The sequence below is a fragment of the Homalodisca vitripennis genome, chromosome 4, assembly GCF_021130785.1.
Source record: "Homalodisca vitripennis isolate AUS2020 chromosome 4, UT_GWSS_2.1, whole genome shotgun sequence".
NCBI classification, from domain to species: Eukaryota; Metazoa; Arthropoda; class Insecta; order Hemiptera; family Cicadellidae; genus Homalodisca; species Homalodisca vitripennis.
In genome coordinates, this window is record NC_060210.1 from 123,901,331 (window position 1) to 123,928,217 (window position 26,887).

At 35.0% G+C, this 26,887-nt stretch overlaps 1 protein-coding gene across 4 annotated transcripts in view; it reads left to right on the top strand.

Moving 5' to 3' along the window:
- LOC124360095 (5'-3' exoribonuclease 1) overlaps window positions 1-26,887 on the top strand; it is a 102,978-nt gene that overhangs the window by 46,106 nt on the left and 29,985 nt on the right. For 3 of the 4 annotated variants that reach the window (XM_046813397.1, XM_046813395.1, XM_046813394.1), the window contains exons 20-28: window positions 57-226; window positions 6,283-6,478; window positions 9,273-9,390; window positions 14,927-15,124; window positions 15,203-15,289; window positions 18,468-18,577; window positions 20,574-20,639; window positions 24,983-25,036; window positions 25,286-25,375. In XM_046813397.1, coding sequence (XP_046669353.1) covers window positions 57-226; window positions 6,283-6,478; window positions 9,273-9,390; window positions 14,927-15,124; window positions 15,203-15,289; window positions 18,468-18,577; window positions 20,574-20,639; window positions 24,983-25,036; window positions 25,286-25,375 — 1,089 coding nt within the window. The remainder of the gene's footprint in view (window positions 1-56; window positions 227-6,282; window positions 6,479-9,272; window positions 9,391-14,926; window positions 15,125-15,202; window positions 15,290-18,467; window positions 18,578-20,573; window positions 20,640-24,982; window positions 25,037-25,285; window positions 25,376-26,887) is intronic. The other variant, XM_046813396.1, reaches the window with a different exon arrangement.

The window sequence follows — 26,887 nt, forward strand, 5'->3', positions numbered from 1 at the left end:
ATAATCTTTCAAATATTTTATATCCATGTTGAGTAGAATGCTGCTTACGTGTGCAGGTGGTTGGGTACACCAAGAGAGATAGAGTTCTGGGCAACTGGACGTACTCCCACAAGGCGGAAGAGGAAGTAGAAGAGTACATGGTTGTGTTCCCAGAAGTCTTTGAGTACCTTGATGAGGCGAAAGGTTCAGAGGATGTTCGTGCTAAGGATTTATTCCCTGTATTCACGTAAGATGTTGTTTTAGTTATTTTATATTCAACTACAGTCTGAATAGAACATTTTTTAAACTTAATTTTTAGCGAGAAAAGTTGTATTTTTGTAAGGACCAACAAGGTCTTTTTTAAATTTAACCTCAAAGAAAGTAAAAAGGGAACATAGTGACCCCTTGGGATGTTCTTATTTTATAGCTAAAACAACATGAAGATGACAAGCAAGACCTGATTGAGTCAGTGTTGATAGTCTTAGTTGTGCACCATAAAAGGGTGTCTATAAAAGGGTGCACCAACATTCCTGAAATGAACCCACACTGAGCACAGCAAAAACCAGTGTGTCACTTAAATATAGGCAATCTTATGGATATCTAGGAGGGGCACATCACTAACTACAAATGACTGAGATTCTGGGGGGCAAGGGTAGTTGGATAGGTCTAGTTTACTGCGGGAGATGATTGTTGGAGTTGGTGGGGTTCCCTAAGAGTCAATGGTTCTTGCTAGTCTAGACATAAGGGTGTGCCACCCCGTGCCGGTTTTGACTGGTTCAAAGCTGGCTTCCCCTTCTTCCAAGGACACATGACTGTGATTAATACTCAAAACCCCTCCTCATGAACAGAGGAGGTGTTGTAGTAAATAAGTGTTGATCAACTCCTTGTTAGTTAAGTGTTACCATTTGGGAAAGTTCTGTTTTGGTTACAGAAAATCCTCTTCATTTGTGAGACAAAAATGAAGTGTTTAAAGCAGAGAAAAAAAGTTTGGGAAAGGGAATTCTAGGTTTTGTTGTCATTCTGAAGAATTTTGAGAAACAAATTCCAGAGACTCATAACCACAACTTAAAAAAGAATTGCTGAATGGAGTTTCAAATTATTCTAAAGTTTTTTATAAGGGGGAAACAAATCCTTCCTTGTCTTTATCTTGCCTGTCCTCATGGACCACTGGCCTATTCTTGTTAAGGATCTTATCATAGTAAAGGATGAGAATCAGTACAGTACAAAGTAGATATATACTGGTAAATAAACATTACAACAATCACAATAGCCTGTCAACCCTCAAATAAGAATGCAAGAAATATTTAGAAATTTCAGATCAATTCTGAAAATTGTCAGTCGTCCACAATGGTGTGTGTTATCAATTAACCCATTGCCATACCTCCCATATCTGTCGGTGCTGGGCCCTGTTAGGTCAGCAAATATTACACAAATTGTAGTGTTTTAGATAAATAACCGTACAAATAGTAAATATTAACATATTTACATAAAACTTTTACTAAATTGTTCAGATTTACACTGAATTTTATATAGACACCTTTACAAATTATTTAAGAAAAAACTTTTTTTATTTTTATAAACAATTTTACAATTATATCTTTTGAAACATAAATTTTTAAAGCAAATATTTTTTTCTACATTGAAAATTATTTATGCCCTTTAAAAACTAATTTATTTTATAAATTAAACATACTTTTATGCAAAAATAGTTCACAAATGTTAATTTGGCATAATCACAAATATCTTCATCACTATAATCAGATTCATCACTAGAATCTGATTCACAATCGATGTCACGTTTACGCCTTTCAATAACAATAGATTCTTCACTTTCCTCAAATTCACTATCTTCTAATTCACTTTCAAACAAAACATTATTAATCTCAAAATCACTTCTTATACGTTTTTGAGTCATTTTGAAACTCAAAATAAAATGAATGTAAACAATAACATAACCTTGTTAGCGCGAACCGGCAACTAGAGCTACTGAATTGCGACGTAGACGGCAACACAGCTGTCCGCTGCTCTCAGCTGACCTCGGCTGTTGCATTGTTTATACTTTATTGTTCTCATCAATTACGTAATTTATTTCGTTTACAAAACCTTTTTGTAATAGATAAAGTAATGTAGATTAACAGACAAACATTAATTTTTATGTTTTTGTTTGTATTAATAATATATATTGGATTTTATAAACGTATTATTATTAGTTGTACATATGGGTCCTTTTTCCATGCTACAAGATAACTCGTAGTTGTAGGCCAATGGGTTAATATTATTTATAAATAATAAAACTACTTGTATAAAGATTTTCCTTTGAAAAAATGGAATTAAAATGTGCAGGAAGTCTTAGTCTAAGGTGTAAAGATTTTCTATTCATCTATAAGTTACTTACTAATGGATTCGTTAATCAAGACATATCAGATTATTCACAATATAATACCTAGGATCGTAGAACCTTTCTCAAAAATATTCTTATTAAAGTAAAAACATACATACATAGTAAGCATTGAAATATACACCGAGCATAGTACGTTTTGTGAAAATTGATTAAAACTAAATTTGTTATGTAATATCTAGTTTAAATTACTCTTAACTCATAAATGAATAACTGCAAAACTTAGGTATTGCATCATAAATTGATGTGAAATAGCTTACAAATACTGATGTCACTGTTTCAAGTTTACTGTTGGTGGGTTATACTAATTGTATTTACATTAAAATCAATATTAAAACCAAATCAATAAATTTAATAATTGCAAAAACTTAAATATTTTATCACTTGTTAGCCTTTGACACAAATGCAGGTATAGTTGTTAATATCACTATTCACTATATTCAATGTACCTGTGCGGAATAAACCTACTGATTACTAATTACTGAAATCTCTTTCGATTGCTACAAAAACATTGTGATACTTTACAATAGGCAGGCAAATAGCAAGCAATCTGAATGTGTACTCAGATTAATTACAGAAACTCAGTGCACATATGGATTGTACTGTTAAATGTAGCAGATTGCGTGTTGTTTCGTTCTCTTGAACTGTTATCAAACCTAGGTTTAACAATGACTTCATAAATTAAGTTTTTATTTCTTATTGATAACATCGGTGGCATGGCCCAAGTAACATGTGCAGTTCTGATGGTGCCTAACATATTCCATCTACTATAGTTCATATTCTTTCCTTGTGGTTTTATGTCACATCCGATATTTGGTGCTCTAATCAACCCAGAAACTCAGTGCACAGATTGATTGTACTGTTAGGAAGTTATGTTATTTCCTAATGTTATACTTTTGAGACAAGATACAGGTTGTCTAGCAACTGGTAAAACTTGGAATAGTCAGGGAATTTTAGCAATATGGAGAAAGTCATGGAATTTCACGATAGATCGGGTAAAATGCTGTGTTATTTTTGCAGGGTACTGGCCCCTTAAAAGTCACAGACTTTGTACTAAAATTGTCAGATTAAAATATAAGTTTTATGGCATTATCATAATAACTAGTGACCTGTTGAAGCAGAATTTCCAATATATCAAATCTCAAACAAGTATTCGAGTTCGAAAATTACTCAATAGGATCGACAATCGAATCTGCATAGATAGACTGGCTAAGTCATTAATAATTGCCTAATTGGTAGTTTGTCGTACCATGTTTTTGAAAAATCTTAAATAGATATTTTATCAACAAATTGTCTGATTTATAAAAATAACATTTTGTTTGCAGTTAGTATTTTGTATATCATGGATTCAGTTAATATTAATGGATCATCATGAGTTTGCTGCGCATAATCCCAGACTACAGCTGATCGTCATTATGCAAATTACTGATTTTTAAATACGTGATCTTGTTGTACTTTGTGTATGAAAACCCGTAAATAGATAATCTAATTAACAAATTCGCTGTGAGTCTGATGTGTATATTCGCGGATGGCAGTTGATCGGCAGTACGCAAAGTACTGATCGCTAAAGTGTGTTGTTTGTTGAAAGTTGTGTGTGAGAAAGTGTAAATAGATTACTAAATTAACAAATTATCATGCTTTTAATAACAATAAAATTTTGATTATAGTTCATATTTGTCTTGATTTTTTCACTCATAAGTATTAAAATGATATTCAGGATGTCTTAAAGGTCCCGCCCCAATTACTTACTTATGAATAGACATGGAGTGATTTGCTTTGGAGGATGTTATATGATCAACTGACGAGTTTTATTTATGTATGAACATTTTTTACTTCCTGCCTCAAAATGGGGTATTTTAGGAGTAAGTCAAATTTTTTAAATAGGAACCCCTAACAAGTAACACCTCATTTTAAAAGTATTATAATAAGAAGAAGACTGGCACAAACTAGAGGTCTCTCATGTTATTCAGAAGATGCAAACATGTTTTTTAGAGCTTTTGGAATATTTTGGGGTCAGTTTGTAAATTCCAATCTCCGCAATATATTACAAATAGATGCCTATCATTATTTTAACTTAAACTGATTTAATTGTAAATTTGTCCATTTAAATATTAACTTTTTACTAACTTTTTAAACTAAATAAAAATATGGTATTTGTGACAATATGACACTCACGTTATTTATAAATAGTTCTTGTTACTAACATTTAAAAACGCCCTTGATTTTACTGGTAATATGATAAATTATTATGAAAAATTATTTTTGTGTGTGTGCAGTCAAGAATCTCTTCAAGCCACTAGACACCCCGAGTTCCAAGCTTTTGAGTTATCTCAATTACCTGTACAAATGCTCCTTCAAGGCGTACATCTCTCTTCACTGCCACTTTACTCGTTATCTTTGATACTGGTTATCCAGGGGGAGCAGGGTGGAAGAGCTGCGTACCTTCCTGAAAGAGAGGGGGTCAGCCAAGGCGGAGCGACAATCATGTGGTACTGAAATACTGGACGAGGAGGTGGTGCTGGCACTGGAGCATTATATAAACAAGTGCAACAGTGACGAGAAAATGACCAGAGAACTTGGGTATTAGAGGGAAAGCTTTTGATTGGATTGCTTCTTATCTCCTGAACCGTAGACAGATTGTTGAAATTCCTTTTATTGATGATACAGGGTGCTTGAGAAAACAATTTTCTGAGGAGCGAGAAGTACGCACTGGAGTTCCTCAAGGCTCCGTACTTGGTCCTTTATTATTTTTACTATTCATAAATGACATCCATTGAAGCATGAAAGGTTCTAAGTTGTTTTTGTTTGCTGATGATACCTCCTTGGTCATCTCTGGTTGCAATCGAGCCGAGCTTGAAATCCAAACCTTTGTTCAGGCCAGTAATCTGCTGCAGTGGTTGGGTGAAAACTCTCTGTTTGTAAATACATCTAAAACCAATTTTCTTGATTTTGGAATTAGAAAGTCTGCTAAAACGTTGATTGAATCTCAAAACATTATGATTGGAGAGTCAGAAATGTGTCCTTCTTTGAATGTTAATTATCTTGGAATTGTTTTGGATGATCAGCTAAACTTTTTTAGTCATATTGATAAAGTCACGAAAAAACTAAGCAGCTGCATATTTTTGATGTATAGACTATCCTGTTTTGCTAGTGAGGAAATTCTTTTGCTTGCTTACTATGGCTGTTTTTATCCTTACCTTTGCTATGGAGTCTCTATATGGGGATACGAGAGTAAAAAAACTCAATATGTTTTTCGTCTCCAGAAAAGAGCTATAAGGATTATTTTCAAGTTGAGTCGTTCCCAGTCTTGTAGAGGTTTCTTTCGCAGTAATAATATCCTTACGTTCCCATCCATTTATATCCTTCAGTGTCTTTCTTTTTACAAAAAGTATCCCCACCTTTTTTCAGTCAACGTTAATCCAGCCCATAATTATTACTCCTTAAGAAAAAGAAACAACCTAATCCTACCCTGCCATAAAACATCTTTTTTTGAAAAACAAAGTCTTTACTCCTGCATCCGCCTTTTTAACTCTTTGCCATCCTGCTTGAAAATTGTTGTGGACGATAGGGAATTTCAATATTGTCTGAAAAAATTTCTTATTTCGAGAGAATATTACAGTGTCCGGGAATACGTTGAGGATAATAAATTGTAGATCACTCCTGTTATATTGATTTGGTCTTGTTGTGTTTGATCTGTCAGTAGTGTATACTTTAAGTTAGGATATTATAATTTTCTTGACGAATGCCTATGCATGTTATGTTTTTGGCAATAAATGAATTGATTGACTGATTGATTGATTGATTGACCAGGCAGTTCAAACTGCTCGACCAGGCAGTTCAAACTGCTCATCAAGCCTTCTAGTCTTTACTTCTTGTAATTCTTACCTTTGATATTGATTATCCAGGGGGAGCAGGGTAGAAGAGCTTCGTACCTTCCTGAAAGAGAGAGGGTCAGCCAAGGCGGAGCGACAATCATGTGGTACTGAAATACTGGACGAGGAGGTGGTGCTGGCACTGGAGCATTATATAGACAAGTACAACAGTGACGAGAAAATGACCAGGCAGTTCAAACTGCCCGTCAAGCCTTCTAATCTTTACTTGGTATGATAACTGGCACTCTCTTGTAATCTTTTAATTAAATACATATTAATGGACATTATTTTTACACGTTTACAGCAACATGTTGTGTTTATCAACTACTTTAAAATATCTATGAAATTCTATTTGTTGCTATAATATTTGGTTAAAAACTACATTAATACAACATCCTGTTCTCGACTTCTATGTATTGTTACAATTTAGTTATAGTATTTCCATATTGAGATTAAGATTGGTTAGATTATAAATGTTTTACTTAAGATGTAGACTTAGAGCCAGCTGTAGTGAAATGACCATGAGGTTATACTTCTTTATAACAATGTTAAAACTCATGCACTTTTACTGTATTTTTGATTGTAGCGTTTTGCGACAAGTCTCATTTAAAAAATATAATTATTACTCATGAAACACTTTAAAAATTGTGTTAATACATGTATATTTTTCAATATTAATCAATGAAGTACATAAAAGTAAGAGATTTTTCTAAATACAGTACAATCGCGATTATCCAAGGCCCGATTAACCGAGCCTCTGGATTAACCGAGGTAGTACAGTATTTGAACAGAAAAAAATAATTTAGTAAGCATGAAGAGCGCGATGAAGTGAAAGTGCGTGCACTGGCTGATGGTAGCGAATAGATGAGTCACCAGCGAGTGTTATTGTTCTAGGCGGGATGTCTCTCTCTACTGGCTGCTGTTAGGTCAAGCCGGCCCCGGCCGGCCGGCGTTCGTCACCATGTCACCCGTCCGTCAGTTCAGTTCAGTTTGAGTCATCACTGCAATCTGTTCGTTTCGTCCCTCTTCTCGTTTCGTTATTGTGCCGTTGCTTAGTGTTGTTTTTACGATAAGTGCATCATGAGTTTAAAACGTAAACGGGTAGTGGTTAGTTTAGAAACAAAGTTAAGTGCAATAAAACGTTTAGATAAGGGTGAGTCGTTAAAGAAGGTTGTCGCTGACCTAGGTGTTGCAGAAGTGACTGTTGGAGATTGGAGACGTAAGAGGAAAGATATTGAACAGTGGGTTAATAAAAGTGTAAGTGATGGAAGCGATTTGTTGCGGAAAACTATGAAGAAAGGGGAGTACGAACAGACTTCTGAAGCGTTGTTTTTGTGGTTTTCTAATCTTCGAGGGTTGGGAAGTCCAATAAGTGGTCCCATGCTTCAAGCTAAAGCTGTTGAGTTTAACAAACGGTTTAAGGACGGTGAGGCTAATTTTAGTGCAAGTGATAGTTGGCTTGACAGGTGGAAGAAGAGGTATGGCATCCGACAATTAAATATTTCTGGTGAAAAACTTTCTGCTGATTCGTCTGAAATTGAGTCGTTTAGCTTAAGAATGAAAGAACTTATTTTAGATCATGGGCTCACATCAGACCAAATATTTAATTGCGACGAAACCGGTCTCAATTTTAGAATGCTTCCTAACAAAACATTGGCAGCCCAAAGTGAAAAAACTGCGCCTGGGTACAAAAAGAGCAAAGAACGAGTAACTCTTTTGATGTGTAGCAACTCTTCTGGATCCTTAAAATTGAGACCTCTCCTTATTGGAAAATCAAAGAACCCAAGGGCTTTTAAAAATATCCAAGTTAAATGCCTACCCACCATGTACAGGCATCAACGAAGTGCATGGATGGATGGCCAAACTTTTAAAGAGTGGTTTTTTGACGAGTTCGTTCGTGTTGTTGAGGCCTACTTGAAAAAGAAGAACCTATCAAGAAAAGCTATTCTTCTTATGGACAACGCGCCATCTCATCCAGATGCAAGTGAATTGGTTAGTGGTGACATAAAAGCTGTTTTCTTGCCACCAAATGTCACATCTCTTATTCAACCTCTGGACCAAGGCGTTTTAGAGGCTATGAAACGGCACTATTGACGAAGGCTTCTCCAAGTGTTGTTGACATGGTTGGACGAGGGAATCACGGTAACTGCAGCACTTAAAAAGATCACCGTTAAGGACGTCTCATACTGGATAGCTTCAGCGTGGGATGATGTGAGAGTGTCAACTTTGCAAAAGTCATGGTGAAAACTTTTCTAAATTCAAACAAGAAACAATGAAAATGATAACAACAACTGTGTCGCTGAAATAGTAAACCTCGCTAATCAGTTACCAACGGAACTGCTGATAAATGATGAAGACGTCAACGAGTGGTTCATGCAAGACCAGCAAATGGAACTTACTGATGATGCGATTGCCGATATGGTCACCAACCCTCACAACGTCGCAGATGATGACACCGACGAGATAGTGGAAAAAATATCTCACTCCGATGGATTGAAGGCGCTCGAAGCTGCTCTCGCCTACATTGAGCAACAGGAGGAGTCAACCCCTGCCGATGTCCTTCATCTTCAGCGTTGGCGCAACAGCGCAGCGTCAAAACGACAACAGAAGTTGACGCAGAAATCAATAAGAGACTTTCTCAAAAAATGAAAATCATTCAGTATGTACATATTTTTCTATTTAAACTATGCTGCATATATGTTTACTAACTTTGTACATAATAAATAATTTACGTCATACTTTACGATTTTTCCGTTCATTTTAGGTTAATACCCGATCTCCGCGTAATCCGAGTTTTGCGATATCCGAGGTATGCGCGGTCCCAATTAGCTCGGATAATCGCGAGTCTACTGTACCCCATAAAAACATTGAAAAAGCATTTGGATGTGTACGTATTATATCTTTAAAATGAGACATCTCCTATAATTCTATGAGTAGAAATAAGGCTGTAAAAGTGCATGAGGTTTAACACTGTTCTTATGGGATTACACTCAATATTAAAGGTTTTTGTAATTTTTTTGCAGCCGAAACCAAAACTGGGTCAACCGCCAGATCCGAAAGCAAACTTTAATCTGTATGACCGTGTTATCAATGTGAGAGAGTGTCATACCGTACCTCTTGGAGCCAAAGGGATCATCATTGGTGAGTTATCTGGTTTTTGGGAAATTTTTTTGTTATTCTTTTGTTCTTGCAATGACATCCAAATACATATTTCTCTACATTAAACTAAATAAGCTGCTGATCTCAGAGAGAGAGAGAGAGAGGGGGGGGGAGGGAGATGGAGGTGTGTGTGTGTGTGTGTTCACAGTTCACAACCATTTTTATTCAAAACATATAATTTCACAATGCATTGTCCCAATGCACTATGCAAGGTGCGTGCAGGAACATCTTAGACTATACTAGCTGTTTCCCGCGGCTTCGCACGCGTCTCTTAAGCTTTGCCCGTATATTTCTTTGCCTTCAAATAGTGTTTGGCTATTTAATATACGTAACTGTGTCGTAATTGCAGTTTATAATGTGCAGGCGCTTTGATAACTTTTATATCTTGCAGTACAGCCTGGTGGTGAGTTACATCAATGGGCATTGCATATAAACCTTCTACATAGAAAAATACAAATAAATACAAATTTTCATAGTGATCGGTCCAATAGTTTCTGAGTCTATAAAGGAGAAACCCACAAACATTCATTTATATATATTACTATGCTTTAAAACTATAAGTGTAGTAATTAAATTATATATAAATATATTTTTTGTCGCATTATATATGTTTACAAAGAACAGCTGATTAAAAATTTGAAAAGACTCTTTCACTTAATAACATATGTTTGCTGCAATGCATTTCTTACGGGTATTTCTGTAACCAGTGGGGCGGAATCCTGAATCGGGAAAGGGATAAAAAGTATCCTATAACCTTCTACAGATCAAGACGAACAAATTAAAAAAAAATTAGGCGAATCCGTCCAGCCGTTTGTGAGTGATGCTGTTACACACGAACAGTTTCATTTTTATATATATAGATAATGTCCATTACTTTTTTATGCTGGCAGTCCTCAAAAAGTGCAACAATCCATTTCACGTTACAAGTATAAGTTATTACATTACATTTTGCATTGTCCTGACAGAAATATTACACAAGAAACTACACTAAACATTCAACAAGGATACATTGAAATTAAAACATGAAATTGAAGAATCAATTACCCTGTGCAATTCAATAACAACAGTATAATAATTGTAACAATGTATAACAATAAATAAGCAACATATGAATCCATAAATATATAAAAAATGAACAACAACAATATAATAAATTTATTAATAGAATGTATATCAATAAGTAACATTATGATAAATCTATAAATATTATAACAAATAAATAATAACAATTAAATGAAACTATAAGTTTATAACAAATGCAGTAAAAGTGATTATAGAACATGTATGCTATATTCAATAAAAAATATGATAGAATACAAAAGTACATAATAGAGAAGTTAAAAAATAAATAAATGGAGCAATTTAAGCAACTCTGTTCTCAATCTGGCACGTTTTCAGTGACTTAAGTTAATGCTTTCATTTTTACTTTATCTTTAAGGTGCTGCTTAAGATGGTATTTAAGAGTAATTTACTTTCCTTAGCCGTTTTGATAGAAAGTTGATGTAGTGGTCCCATTTCAAATACTTATCAACATATAAACCTAGACATTTCATACTATCCACAACCTCAATATTGGAACAGGTACACTTATACATACAGCAATGTGAATGGCAAACTAAGTTCAAATCATCTCTTAAATAATTTTTAGCATTGGATTGATTGAAAAAAAAAACAAGATATTTTGATTTTGAAATATTGATTAAAAGTTTATTTTTAATTAGCCACTCTGACATCGCACTCTCTAATCTATAGTTTTAGTGTTTCTTTTTTGAAAGCAGAGCACATCAAGGCGGTATCATCAGCATATGCAAAGACTGATGAATGTAAAAGTAGTTTTAATGGTCGTTTATGTATATTAGAAACATAATTGGACCAAGTATATCACCCTGAGCTGAGCTGTTCCATGAAGCAGTTCTAAAGATTCACAGGAGGAGGGAGGTTTATAATAAGGTGACTAGACCTAGTTAAGAAAAACAACTATCGTACTTGTATTTTGAGATAGCATATATTTACTCCGTGCTACATGACTTCGCATTATCACTTTTAAGACTAAATTCCCTTTGGCAGCCATCTCATTAATTTTTGGACAGCATCAATAATAGCATGTAATGCATGTACACGTTGGGATCCATTTGGTGATTTATAAGATATTGTAAGGAACAAACATATTGATAACATTAACAATGCAATTAGAGGACACTAAACACTCAGTCAATTAGAGTAGATGTCCAGGATCACTCCATCCTTTCTGCAACATTGTGAAAATCAAATTAGTTATTTGGTTTATTGATTGATCCTATAGTCTGCTCAACGTTCCACCGTGCAGTACAAGTCTAATGGGACATAGCCTACTCATTACTTACTACATTTACTGGGAAAATTGTGCCTAGTGTCATGCGGGTTGCACCAACTCACAAGGGCGCTTAAATAGATGTTAACCTACCTTTTGTAGCTTATCTCATGTCCGTGTGTGTTTTATTTGTCTGTGATTTTTGTATCACTATAAAAGTTTATAAAAATGTAGGTGTGAAAGGAACTTATAATTTGTTATGAAACAATATGTAAATTAATTAACACACTGAATTGACGTTTAAATACTAAAACATTAAAATAGTATGATTTTGTTAGGTTAGTGTTCAAGAAATAATTTTTATGGTAGTGGCAGTAAAGAGATTTTAGTTTTCCACATGCAAATATAGATACAAATATGATGTATTTTTATTTATATCATACAGTTTTTCCGCCAATTCACTGTATTTTTACATTGCAAATAGTCATGGGTCTGAACAGGGTAAAGGTAGGACAGGAAAGAATCTATTATTTAACTGAGACTCCATGGCTTACACAACAATAACAGATGGTTGTGGATAAGACAGACTTGTAAATAAAGTCAAAATCAAAGTATTCACCAGGTGGGAGTAGTAACTGAACCGTTATGGACATGCGTTTTGTAGGCCTAAGCTTGTGTACAGTGCTCAGTGTAATATTTTTTAAATTTATTGTATTTATGACCTAATTACACTGTGTAAAATATTTTTATACTTTTTCTTCTCAGTGGTGCTTTCTTACAGTAAATAAAGCAAGGTAATCAACATAGTAACATGTAATATAAATATAACATAAAATAATACAAAAAGAAAATAAACAGGGGAATTGAGTGTAATTTTAATACAAATAAGTACTTAAGTATGTTTAATTCTACTTTTTTATTAATACTTACTTTAATACTTCAAATTTACTACCTGTAAATTTTATTTGACATGTACATAATGTACAGGTAATCTGCTATCATACATAAACAAGTAAATTAATAATTTAAGATTAATATTTTTTAGTAATAACTATGCTAATTCTTTAAATTTATCACAGTAATTTTCTTTAACTGAAGAGTAGTGTAAATTTTAACTTGTAGGTAGCCTATACCTAGAACTCTGCTTCTTGGAAAAATTTGTTGTCCAAATTCAACAAATTTTTTTGAGAAGGACACAAATTTATTATGATCGAAATAACGTATGTAATCGAATGTTTTTATGGAGCAAGGGTCGGAGAGTCGATGTCTTGAGGACAGCTTGTACCATGAGAATTGCCATTTGGATAACATGGCTTATGGTTGCTCTGTACTGTACAGTGAAAGTGTATCTGAGTGTAGCAAAGACATAGGCATAATTTGTAATCAAATAGGAGCAACAATTCTGATCAAATTAATTATATGAGGGTGACTAGAGCCAGTTCTTTATTTCCCATTTTAACAGCCACACAATTGTTTTTAAGTTTTACGTTGTTAGATTATTGTATTCTGTTTGTGGAGCAGAGCCATGTACTTGACCTTAAACGCTCTTCGCACTTCTGTTGAGTAAATTACAGTTTCCAGTACACTCCAGTCTGTTCAAGGAGCTTGACAAAGTGCTGTGATTTACCAATTCATCTCTCCATGTTCTCCTTTTATATTTAAGTAGGGGACTTTGATACATATTTGTCCGTTAGTTTAGATCATCTAAAGAGCTTTCCCATGTCATTTTATTGGTGTTTCTAGTCAATTAAGACACATTTAACCCTTCAACGTAGTTTTACGAGACAGTCACAGCCAATGAAGAAGGAAATGGTTTCACATGAAAGTCACAGTTTAGTGCAGATCGTAACACATGCGATCTAGCGTCATCAGTTTGAACTGCCTCCAGCGATATTATATTGTTACAAAAAAAGGAGACATTGCATTCTTTATTTTCATCTTCACAGAAAATATTTTTCTTCTTTTTAAGCTGTTTATATAAACCGAGAAGATGACTCGGTTGTATCACGGAAAAACCAGCCGTGTTGTAACATTGTGTCTGCTTATTACAGTTGTTTATTACAGACCAGCTTGTGTTTCACGAGTTCTTGTTTTACGAATAATTGTTTTGTAATAAGTTTGTAGTCAGTAACAAATGTATAGGTTATTAGTTTTTTTTAAACAGTTCAAAATCAAGCGTAATAAAACATTACTTATTAAAACAAGACTCAAAACATCAACAACTCATTTTACTTAGGTAATTTTCTAACAAACTCTATAACATTATCTTCGCCGACACTCGAATGTACACACATATCACCGGCACAAACATCTTCTAAATTTTCTTATGTGACTTTCATCACTTTTTAAAATCATTTCAAGAACTAATTTAACTTAGAAATACTAGAAATAAATAAAAATGACAAACACATAACATAAAAAACGCTCTGCTATTCGGCATGACACTCCCAACTAACTGAGAAAATCTTGTATTTTTAGTTGTGCATGTCATCTAACAACGGTGCAAAGTAGAAATAACAGTTGAAAAGGTTAGTTCAGTTAACATATTGATTGGCCTTTGATATGATGTCAGCCAGTATAAGATAAGTTATAGAGGTACTTTAAATTAAATACAAATCGTCTCTTTCTGAGACTCTCGTTGCTCAAGCGTATTTTTTACGTATCATAGCAAGATCCCTGGCACTAAAAGGGTTAATACCTCTTCTGCTAGGGACTCTCTGCACCCTCTCCAGTTAATTGATTTGGGAATCCTATATGTTGCATTTCTCTTTACAGTAGTGTCCAGGTTAAAACTCATTAATCTGTAGACTGACAGGGAAGCCTCATGTGAGACATGCTACCTGAATAACTTAATATAATTGAGGCCTTTGATTAACCCTTTGACTGGTGGTATTTTCCACAGTAGTTGTAAATAAAAAAATTAGCTTTTGGTTTTTTGTATTACAGTAGGCTATACTGGGTTTGCTAAAGAAGAAATACTAATTTAGTAATAATATACACTTTTTTATTTAAAAAAATGTTTTACTCAATGTGAACAAATAAATTCAAATAGTTAACAATATAAATAAAAATCAATATTTTTACAGTATTTTTACTCATATACAGAGGCAACATACGGGATCGTCAATGTAGAAAACTTCACAGATGTAGTCTGCGATATCTAGTGCTACGTCACACATACAATTCATTGACATGTAAAGCTGATGTAATCCTGATGTGTGTTTCCAGGTAAGCACAAGGTGGATCAAGGACCAAATTACATGTACGACATACTTTTCGACAAAGAGTTCACAGGAGGTCTGAAACTGCGTTGCTCGCCCCACAGAGGCTACCGACTGCCTGGACAGGCTCTCATCAACCTAACCCACAGCAGGATGAACTTCAACAACATCAAGGGCAAACCCACTGCTGTCGTGGAACCGTCAGGTTGGTGCATCATCACTTTTTACCTTGTACACTGTGTGAAAATAAATATGTAAATAAAACAAAATGATTTCATTCCAGATCCCGCGGTAGAAGCCAGTGGCTCCAACAACAACGGACATAACTCAGCATTTGCCTCTTGGCGTAGCAAGCTTCAGCAAGATATGGGTATGTATTTTCTCACTTTCTCTAATATTCCTTAATCTTTCTTAGTAACAATCTTGTTTTTTACAACATAGATTATTAAAGCATACATTCTGAAAGAGAAGTGCTGTCAGACTACCTTTAGAAATCGTAGGATTGAAGGAGTGTTTCCATCTCCCTGGAAAACCGCCAGGCTGGTGCTTATTAGCAAGGGAAAAGGTGATCCTGAGCTGCCATCGTACTACAGAGCTCTCTGCATGCTGGACACGGCTGGAAAACTTTTTGAAAAGTCGATTCGTTCCCGCCTGATTTCTGCCGTGGTATCTGTCGGGGACCTTTGCCCTCGTCAGTACGGCTTCAGAAGGGGGCGATCAACAATCAACGCGATCACGGAAGTACAGAAAGCAGTTGAGAGAGCTGAGAGCCACAACCATTTCTCCCGCAGAGTAGTGCTTCTTGTTACGCTTGATGTCAAGAATGCCTTCAACTCGACGAGATGAGTCGATATGTTGGATGCACTTCGTGACACCTTCCACATTCCAACGTATCTGTTGCGGCTCATCAAGGACTACCTCCGTTCTAGGCGTCTGATATACGAACTCGAGACGGAGCGCGGACGGTGGAAGTCACCTCTGGTGCCGCGCAGGGTTCAATACTCGGCCCGGATCTCTGTAATATCGCTTATGACAGCCTCCTGAGATCCGAGATGCCAGAGGAAACCGTCTTAGTTGGGTACGCCGATGACGTTGCGGCTCTCATCGCCGCACGTAACGTTGAGCTGGCCCAGCTAAAGTTGAACCAGGTCATGCAAGTGGTCAACGCCTGGATGTCCGATCACGGTCTTTCGTTTGCTCTGAGCAAGACGGAGATCGTGATTCTCACAAAGAAGAGAATTAACACCGTCATCCCGCTGCGAGTGGGAAGGGAAGTGGTCCAGTCAACGCGTGCCGCCAAGTACCTCGGAGTCATGGTGGACAACAAGTTAAGCTGGAGAGACCAGATCTTGCGTTCGGCGGACAAGGCTGCTAAGGTGGTCTCTTATCTTAGTAAGCTGATAGCCAATGTCGGGGTCCTCGGTCCAGCAAAAGACGGTTATTGATGTCCGCAGTCCAATCCGTGCTCCTTTATGGGGCAGAGGTGTGGGCAGACGCTCTTACCAAGGAATTTGATAGGTTGCGACTCGCCCGGGTTCAGCGTCAAGCTATCGGACAGTATCCGAGCCTGCCGTTCTGGTGGTTTCCGGAGTCATCCCTGTCAAGCTCTTGGCAGGGGAGAGGAAGGTGATTTATCAGAGACAAGGCGAGATCGGCAAGGACGCAGCAAGATCCGAAGAGCGTGCCCGAACCTTCCAGCAGTGGCAACACAGCTGGGAGCACGAAACCCGAGAACGATGGACTGCGCGACAACGCGGAACACACCTTCTTCCGCTGTCTGCGTTGGGAAAGGCCCCGCCTGGAGGCCACAAGTAAACTCTGTGTTTTTTCGGTGGATACGGTCTGCGAAAAGATTATGGAGGATGAGGGGAACTGGGATTGTTTGTTACAGTTCGTCCGGGGCATCCTCCTGGAAAAGAAACCCGATCTGGACCGCGAAGTGGGCCAGATCCCTTGACCGAGCGGCTGGATAAGGAGCGAGCCCCACGGGCTTAAGCCAAATTTAGGCCTAACCTGAAGTAATGTGATAAACAATCCCAGGTTAGAATCCTAAAGAGTAGAGGAGGTTGTTTAGTGGGTAAACCCGTTTTTAGGGGAGTCCCACACTACAGGCTGGCCACCTACGTGCGTAATTGCATTTTTCCTGCCTCTCCCTGAAAAAAAAAACTTGTTATGTATAACTCCACAATGTCCCTTTATAAATATAAAATATTTAAATCTTTTTAGGATCAGATAAAGTGTAATTTGTTTTACTATGTAGAGAGTAATGAAAACTGCTATGAATTGAAAATCTATTTAATGATGTCTAATTTTCAAAATCGGAGTCAAAAGTAAGGGTAAAAATTAGTTTATCAACACTTATCAGTGTTCTAGTGAGTTTTTTTTAGGTTTATTCCTTGCTTTCAGTGTGCAGCAGGTCAGGTTCATTCGCTAATGCTGAAGTTTTGTACGCTTATAAGTTTCTCGTTTGACAAATGTGATACCTATGTGCGTAATTGCATTTTTCCTGCCTCTCCCTGAAAAAAAAAAACTTGTTATGTATAACTCCACAATGTCCCTTTATAAATATAAAATATTTAAATCTTTTTAGGATCAGATAAAGTGTAATTTGTTTTACTATGTAGAGAGTAATGAAAACTGCTATGAATTTAAAATCTATTTAATTATGTCTAATTTTCAAAATCGGAGTCAAAAGTAAGGGTAAAAATTAGTTTATCAACACTTATCAGTGTTCTAGTGAGTTTTTTTAGGTTTATTCCTTGCTTTCAGTGTGCAGCAGGTCAGGTTCATTCGCTAATGCTGAAGTTTTGTACGCTTATAAGTTTCTCGTTTGACAAATGTGATATTCCTTTGGTTGAATGTCTATGCCAAAATATACCCCTTTCATAGAATTTTACTTTACAAATGTGATATTCCTTTGGTTGAATGTCTATGTCAAAATAAAACCCCTGTCATTGGTTTTTAGTTTAACAAATGTTATATTCCTTTGGTTGAATGTCTATGCCAAAATAAAACCCCTTTCATAGTTTTCTCGTTTGAGATATGTGATATTTGTTTGATTGAATGTCTGGCAGTTTGGTGCCAAGATACTGGATTCTGAGGAATGGGGATAGATGATGCATTCCATGCACTTGCATGAGATTTTTTTTCTTAAATGTAACCGACTTTCTTGTTGGTCAAAATTGTAATACGTTCCATGGTCTCAGACCGGTTAAGGGGATGGAGGGGATACTACTTATTGTATGTCCTTCTAAAACTTTTTAATTCTCTTAACCCAGTGAAGACCAAACACAATGTATAGCTTCGCACCATTTTTTCACGGCCATTTAATAGGCAATTTGCCCAAAAAGAAAAAAAATGTCAGGTTAGCTATAACTTTTTTCTTTGATGTTTTGAATATTTTCTTTAAATTACAACCAAATTAATTTGTTATAATAAAAAATAACATATTAGCTAAAGATTTGACACATACATACACACATTTTAAATACAATAATTTGTACTTTATTGTTTTTTTATTCTTATAAAGTGATCTGGTTTGTTTTCAGATGTTACAGTAAATTCGTCACAACAGTCTGGGGTGGACCAGAAGTCATGGAGACAGGAGAGGGTAATTGACCAGTTCAGCCGAAATAACCGGCAGTATATGCCAAACAATGTGAGTTTGTACGATTGAAGTAGTGAATGTTTTTAGAATTTTGATAAAACGGCTTAAAATTGATAGTGAAGTGTAAAACAATTTAATGAATTAAACATATTAGATTTTTAAGAAAATTCTAATCATTCATGAGTTTAATATCTAACTCTGTCCATTTGTATTTGTTTTATGGGCACGACTTTTGCCACAATGACTCAATGCCAGTTGGTTATCAGTAAAAAAAAATATTGTTCTAGTTAGTTCTGTTTGAAGCATTTTGGAATGATAGAAATGTAGGATTGTTCCATATGTGTCTATTTCTTTCACTTGATCTCTTATATATTGTAGGAAAAGAGTTTTGTGTTTCAATAAGTTCATCTGATCAGTTCTGTCTGTTTCTCGATCTATGTCCACTTACATGTTTTTCCATGGTCACTACTATGGATCACATAGGTGGTTTCATTTTTTGTGCTGATGATGTATGGTCATTGTTGGTTAAGGATTTGGTGTATCATTATTCACCATGAGCTCCAGCCGTTAAGGCCTATTGTACTATCACTGGAGAAATATAAGAATGTGACAAGTAACACCTATTGTCACCTTCACTTCAAGTTGATGAAAGAAGGTTGTATAATTCGTATGTGAGATTCGGTTACAACAGTCACATACTCAATAGTGATCTCCCCCTAGTTAACATTCTGAATTTCACTTTCCCTTCTGGGCGAGTCTTATCTGTATGAGAAGTTATCATGCTCTTCTTCAGGGTATCGGCCTCTGATGTTTGTAGAAAGATTTTAATCCTTCCAGCTTCTCCGCTCTACCAGCCCTGATCCACGACACTCGGTTATGATACAGGATGTGAAAACTGCAGTGTTGGGAGAACATCACGAGTTCCAGTCGTATGTGAAAAACAATATTAATATTACAAAATCTAGTATTGTTAACGCAGGCAGTTAAACCCAGTCTGGGTCTCACTGGATACAGTCGTGTGTATTTAATCTGTAATTCAATATTGAAGGTGACAAGACATGGTTCAGTACACTCTTACATTTCAAGTGTTGTCTTAAGACAGGATTAGTAGGGTCGACGTCACATTTGGCATATTTATAATGCTGTCTTAATGGTTAGTAGTAGTTTTGTCATTGTAGTTTTATTCCAATTGCTCTTTTAGGCTTCTGAGATAGGATTGCTGAAAAGCTAGGAATCACAATACCACCTTGAAACTGGTGATATAGAATCTTACCAGTGCCAGTAAATACAATATTACCATGAAAATGGCATTATAGGGTTGGCACCTTACTCTGAGTATGTTGTAGTATATTGTTATAATACATATTGCATAAACTATTATATATTATAATATATTTATAAGTTCAGTTATACAAACTACGTTTTGAGATCTGAAATCTGATCTCTTCCTGAGGTGAATAACTAATCTAACACATAACTACAGTATAGGTTATAATAAACAAATCGTACCAGAGCATTGTGACATGCATAAGTCAAGAATATAAACAAAACACAATTATTGAACAAACACTAATTATTAAACAAAACTAATTATTGAAACTGAACTACAATATACAGGTCACAATAGGTCTGCATTCGTCTACCAACCACCCAGAACTGATAACAGTTTTAGATATGACAAACAATAATGTGTATACTTTGAGGCTGGCAAGAAATGGTGTAAAGTTTCTAGGAGTCGTGATACCTATATTATTCTGAAAGAAACTAAAATTTTGTTAAAGTCCAAAATGGAAGTATGTCTTAAAGTTGTAGTTGATATTGCACAATTATTCGTTGCAAATAAAAACTACTTATTGTACAAATTGATATTGATCTTGATTGTAGTCAATTTCTAAATGATAACAATAGGAACATGATGTAAACTTGTAAGACCTGTGTGGTTTTTCCTTACCCACCTATGCTCTGCTCCCTTCTAATTCCTAATCAGATAACTCTAGTGCTCTATACTGTGGTGATGTGACTAACATGAGCATGTGTGTGGGTCTAGCCGTGCCAACACTCCGCACCTCAACAGCTCTCCAACGAATACTTTGCCATGTTCAAGCAGCTCCAGGTAAGTCGTCACTCCACTCCGAGATCACTCTCCCTCTCCCTCTCCCTCTCCTATGTTGGTTCGTCAGGCTTTCTTATTTTTCCTGTGCTATTTTGAGTTTTCGTTTTCAAGTATCTTTGTTTACTTCTTTACCAAAGACCAATTTTGTCGGTCTCTCAGTATTTCTAAAAAAAAGTGACATACCATCCAGAAAAGCTTATGCGATTAACCTTAGGGCTTGGTAGTCCACTACATGTGACTAACAGAAGTCTCAAACTCAACAGGTCTGGCTTAATGGCTCGCTACATTCCGAGCTTGTACTCGATGATTGTGTAGTTGTGTCCGTCACTCTGGCTCGGATTAAATGGCAGTATCTGAGCTCTAACCCTGTAATTACTGGGGCAATTCCAAATTTGGAACACTCTCAGTGTTTACTAACTGTAATATTATGCTTTTTTCATCTTAACACATTCACTGCGGATGACAAAATTACCAGCGACAGAAAATGCGAGAATTTTTGTTTGTTTTTTACTTACCCAAAACGGAGTCAGGATAGCTGGAAAGGGTTGTCCAAGGTATCCCAGAAGCTTCGTTGGCCGGAACGGGTGACGTCATGTCCGTGCCGAGTCTGCTTGTCATCCGCACCGGGTGCCGGTCCCCATGTTATATGTGCTCGCAGTGCACTAGGTTTCGGCACAAACACTCGCGAATTACACGTATATAGTACATGAATGACACGTAGATAGTACATAAATTACACGTTTGAAAAATATACAACATCAAAAATAGTTAACACTCACCCCCTCCCAAGTAAAAATTAGAAAAAACTATATACATCCCCACCCACCGCCAAAGACTAAAAACTACTTATTTGTCCTCGTGATACTTATCAAAGCAACTGAGTTCACACAGACCTGCACACTGCACAATAGTACACTGTTTCCTTACGCTTGCCTTCTTGGTAGCAAACGTGGCACCTCCGGGTAACTGACTTGCCGTTTCCTTTGCGCTTCGTTAGTTTGGAGAGACAATGCATGGTGTTGCTCGTCGGTGTGATGAGCATTGGGACTTTCTTTGGAGGGAGCAGGTCTTCAAGAACACGAACTCGGAAGTCATACAGGGACAGTCTATCTGAGTTGTACATGTTGTACAGGTAAAAAGAATTTACTACAACAACCTGGAGAAAGTGCATTTCATTGCGACTCATTGTCTTCATCAGATGAAAAATTATCGTCAATAACATTATTGTCTTCCTCCATTAAGAGTACATACACTTACACAGTCAACAAACACTATAATCCACTTACACAATATCGCAAAGCATACATAACAAACGAAAATGGTGAACCGGCGACGAATCGAACCAACTGACTAACCGAAACAGACACACCTCGCTATGAGTGTTACAGCCTTCCCGGGCAACTGCTCAGCTCACACTGAGGCAATATGAAAGCAGCTGCCGTATGCCGAGCTCGCTCGTCCACCGCCCGGTGTGCCATTTTTGCATGACGAGCATGCTCGTCACCCGCACTGAATGTGTTAAAGAGCTAAGATGTGTACATTTAAGAAATGGTTTCAACACTTAAATGTAAATTTTTAAAGTATTGTTTTTATGGGTTGTTTGCTGTCTGCTACATTATGTCATAATAAACTAAAAGCTTTTTGAATGTAAAATATATTTATTCATTATTCTAGTTTACTAATACCAGTTCTTAACCATTTAAAATCAAGAAAATAAAAAGTTTTAGTATCAAAGTAGACATAATAATAATAATAATAAAAGTCACTGTACAAAATTATTACATTTGTACAACAATGTAACAATTATGGTGTAAAGAATTATTGGAAATGCTTTATATGTGTACTTCAAAATATTGTGATTAAAACTAGAAGAATCATCTTTGTCCCTCAGAGACAAACAAAATAAAATATAAATATAGTTCCTTGTTTGGCCATGAAATTGAAGCATTTTCCAGCCACAAGGATTATAAACATAACAAGTTTTGAAACAACAATATACAGCAAGCCACTTAGTGTGGCCCGCCAAGCTGACAGGCCGGGTCGTACATGATTATTATTCTCTGATCTGACAAATAGAGGTGCCATGGCCAACTGTACTTGTCTTCCAGCTCAAACTTCAATCACATGAGTGACTAACTGAGCGCTAAGGGTTGAGTCCAAAAAAGTCCCTAAAATTACACATATCTACACCCTTTGTTTTTATATTGTGCACATTTAGTACTTGTCAGTAAGATATTAACAAATATTCTACTCAGCAAAAGCTCAGGTAATTGTACATTTTGTATATACTTTTAGGATTGGAACAGAGGTAAAAAATCCAAGATTTTGAACTTGTTGGGTGATCATGCCAGTCAGTCCAATGTCAAATTTTGTTTGTTTCTCAACACATCGCTAAAACTGCATATTGTTAGGAAATACTATTTCCTTTCTTGATTATTTTACCCCAGATGTCTGAACAGATGATTAGATTTTTGTAAACTCATTAGCTTCATGTTGTAATCAAAGCTTTCAATCTGGCTCTTTACATTAGAAAGTACCGAAAGCAAAAATAATCACTCTTTGTGGGTCTATGATTTAGTAGGGTGTAACCATGATCTTGAATAAAAAAAGACATTTGAAATAATAGTTTAGGCCTATTATAATACAAGTAAATGGTAGAAACAGGAATAGTGTTAGTGTAAAATGCTATAAAGAAAGAACAATTTTGTAGTATTTCAGATAATTTTGCAGATTTTTAAAACTATTTGTATTTATATACAACTAAAAGGTAAAACTAATCTATTATTCATCTTTAAAAAGAAAATAATAATCATTATTCCAAATGTACAGTTGAAAGTAAAAGAAATAAAAAAAGGTTATAAAATGTAATTTTTAATTTTGATACAAATCTGTTATCTATCATTATTATGATTTAAGTAATAAACATGATGTTGCTAATCATTAGATCAAGTATCTTAATGTTTTAATTACTATAAATAAATATTATTTTAAATTATTAAAGATAGAGTGATGTAAATTTTCCTGTAATTTTCAAAGACTTAGTAAAAGAGAAATGTTTTTATGTGAAATTTAATTTCTAATTATGTTACAAATTATTATAAGTGATAAAAATGTGAAGTAGTTTTGAATTATATCATTTAACCCATAAAGCGCTGAAGAAAATTGGGTCTGGGTTCAATTATTGTTCATTTAGAGATTTAAAAACATTTTGTTTCAGCCAAAGTTAAATTTATTTTCTATTTCTTGGAAGATGAAATATTAATTTTTTTTAAAAAAGCTCTACCAGTTTTACATGTAGATGCACCACGTATATTGCATGCCGTGCCTCACATTGTAAGATGAAGTATCAGTAAAAGAATAGTAATGGATTTGATTGATTTTCAGGCCTCACACAATCCAATTTGCGTTCATAAATCAATTCATTTATGCATTCTTATACATTTGCAGCATTTTTGTGAGTTATAATGTACATAATAAACCAAAATAAGAGAGAATATTCCTGTATGTTGTATTTAGCACAATTCCAATGGTACAAACATATCTATACGCTGCTCTTCAAAGGTTAAAATTTGTATAATACTAAATTAAATATTTTATGTGAATTTTGTTAAAACATTGTGTGTGAAATCTCTTTAAGTCTATAAATAAAAGAACTTTTAAATATAACATAATGTATTAGCTAATGACAGTATTCTAAATTATAAACATCTTAGTACCAATCAAAATAAAACAAAAATTATAATTAAAATGTATAATCAATCTCTTTATTAAGAGTGAAGTATGACTTTTTTTGGTCTAGTAATAAATTGATGAAAATTTGAGCGGTGTATATAGAGAAAATGTCTAGTAAAATCACATCTGGAATGATTGGTTAGAGAAAATTTCTTATTTTACTTATAAAGCACTAAAATTGTACATTTTTTACTAACTTTTAATCTTTTCCTTAGATTATTGTATTATACATATAAAATGTCATACAATATCGAACTTTTGATTGAGCTCATATTAATTAATAAAATTTGCTAAGCTAGTAAGTTGATGATGAAATAAATTTTACTAATGTGAAAAAAGGTAATAGGACATGTAAGTTTCCATAAATGTATGTATTAGATGGCCATAATAGGTTATGACATCTAAATTACGGGTGTCTAATAAATCCGTGTGATGTACGAAAAGACCAAATTATAATGATAAGAAGGATATTCGTTTTACAAGCATTGTGTTTTATAAGAAACAACAATAGTATTGTAGTTAACCTAAATGTAAGAGATGAAGGTTTAAAACTGAGTAATATTTCATACGTGAGTTTTTCAAATAATGTTCTGATGTTTTTGATGTTACAGAAAGCTGGTAACACCAGAGGAGGAGTGGGAAGGGGATCTACTCAGAATGTGTCTGTATGTATTCATGTTCATTATCATTACATTTATAATTGTATAGTCATAGAGAAACAAGGGTTTTTTTCAAACATATATGAACTTAATATCAGGAATTATTGGATGTCAGAAAATATTATCATGGGTAAAAACTCTGTATTATTTGATCATTCTGCTTATGCAAATGATTGGTTTATGAAATCGTACAACTTTATTACATAACATTCTTCAATTATTGTTGAGTACAAATTAATTTTTTTATTTGTTTAGGATCCTTCAAATGAACTGAAAAAGATACTGAAAATCGCAGATGATCCAACCAAAAAGCAGCTACCTCCTCCTCCTATTGATAATCGTATTGTAAGTATCTATAATAAATCCAATTATTTATTCATATTAGTTCTCAAGTAGTACCTGTAATAAGACCTTCATGATCCCACCAAAAATCAGTTGATTATTTTACAAATACAAACTTTATGATGATAAATTTATTATCTGTTCTACACAACACTGTGGACTCCATGTACCCAAGAGTGGTGATTTCTCAATTATCATGATTATTGTATTTAGTTACTGGATCTATTATTAAGTCACTGGAGTACCACCACTATTCATCCTAATTAACTGTTTTCCCACTTAAAACTCAATTTACACAAGGAAATTTGATCATATATTGTGATTTAAAGAAACAGAATGTAATAATGATTAATAACAATTACCTCAGCCAAGTATCAATCTTTAAAACTAACAGCCTAGTACAGTTGTTTATATTTGTAGACATTAAAAAAGTTTTCTAAATGATCAGTCACTTCCTAATACACTTTTACGAACTTTTATTTTATTAGTTTTAAATAAATCAAATATAATAAAAATTCAAATGTGGCTGCAGAGGTAACAGAACCCTGTGGTACACCTGCTGTTATCGAAAGGGATGCACTGAGACTCTTACCAACACACACTCATTATTACCAAGTAAAGAGTGTAACCTCTTTCACGATTACTTCCTCCATCATAATCAAGCATAGAATATTGTGATTTAACGAGGTCTAAGGCATTCTTCAAATCCATGAAATTCACCCATTAAAGTAAGCCATGTAAACAACCTCTGTAGATTTCTCTTTGTTAAAACCTTACTAATTTTCATTAAAAAATGTACACTGTTTTGTCAAAGCTCAAAAATGCACACATTGGTGATGTATGTTGAAGACCAGGTATGTTAGTTGAATATGAAAAGTATTTCCCTTCACATTGTTTGCGCCAATTGTATAAGTTCAGAAATGTGGGTAAATGAATATAGGCCTAGCCCAGTGTTGGTGGTGCCATCAGTAGAAGCTTAAATAGTGTTGCATATGAAGTTCAAATTTAAACATTGTGTCCTATGTTGCATATGGCCTTGGCTGTTGATCAAATTTGAGTCAATGTAGAATGTTCGTGTATAGTGTTAGGCCCTCAATGGTTGTACCATTTGTTCAGGATCGTATATGCAATACCTGCCCCTCGTCGTTAGTAATCTACTATTCTCACCACCGACATACACTTTAGGAGTATTTAAAACACATTTCAGTTTAATATGAATTTGCATTTATTCATGATGATTTCAGAGTTCACCCGTTTTTTTCGTGTTTACTATTTCTCCGAATCACTACTCATCACTAAACAATGTCTATTCTGTATTAGATTGACCGTGTACTACATCACTTCCAAATCATTGACGAACAATTTATAAAACATATTAAATTGCTTCTGTATTGTCTCAGTAGCACAACTGCTCCTTCTCGTTCTCATATAAAAGTCAAGAGAAGAAAGAGATAGCAAGAGGAATGGGATCAATGAGAATGGATGTCCTTACTTTTAATCTTAGACCCAAACTAC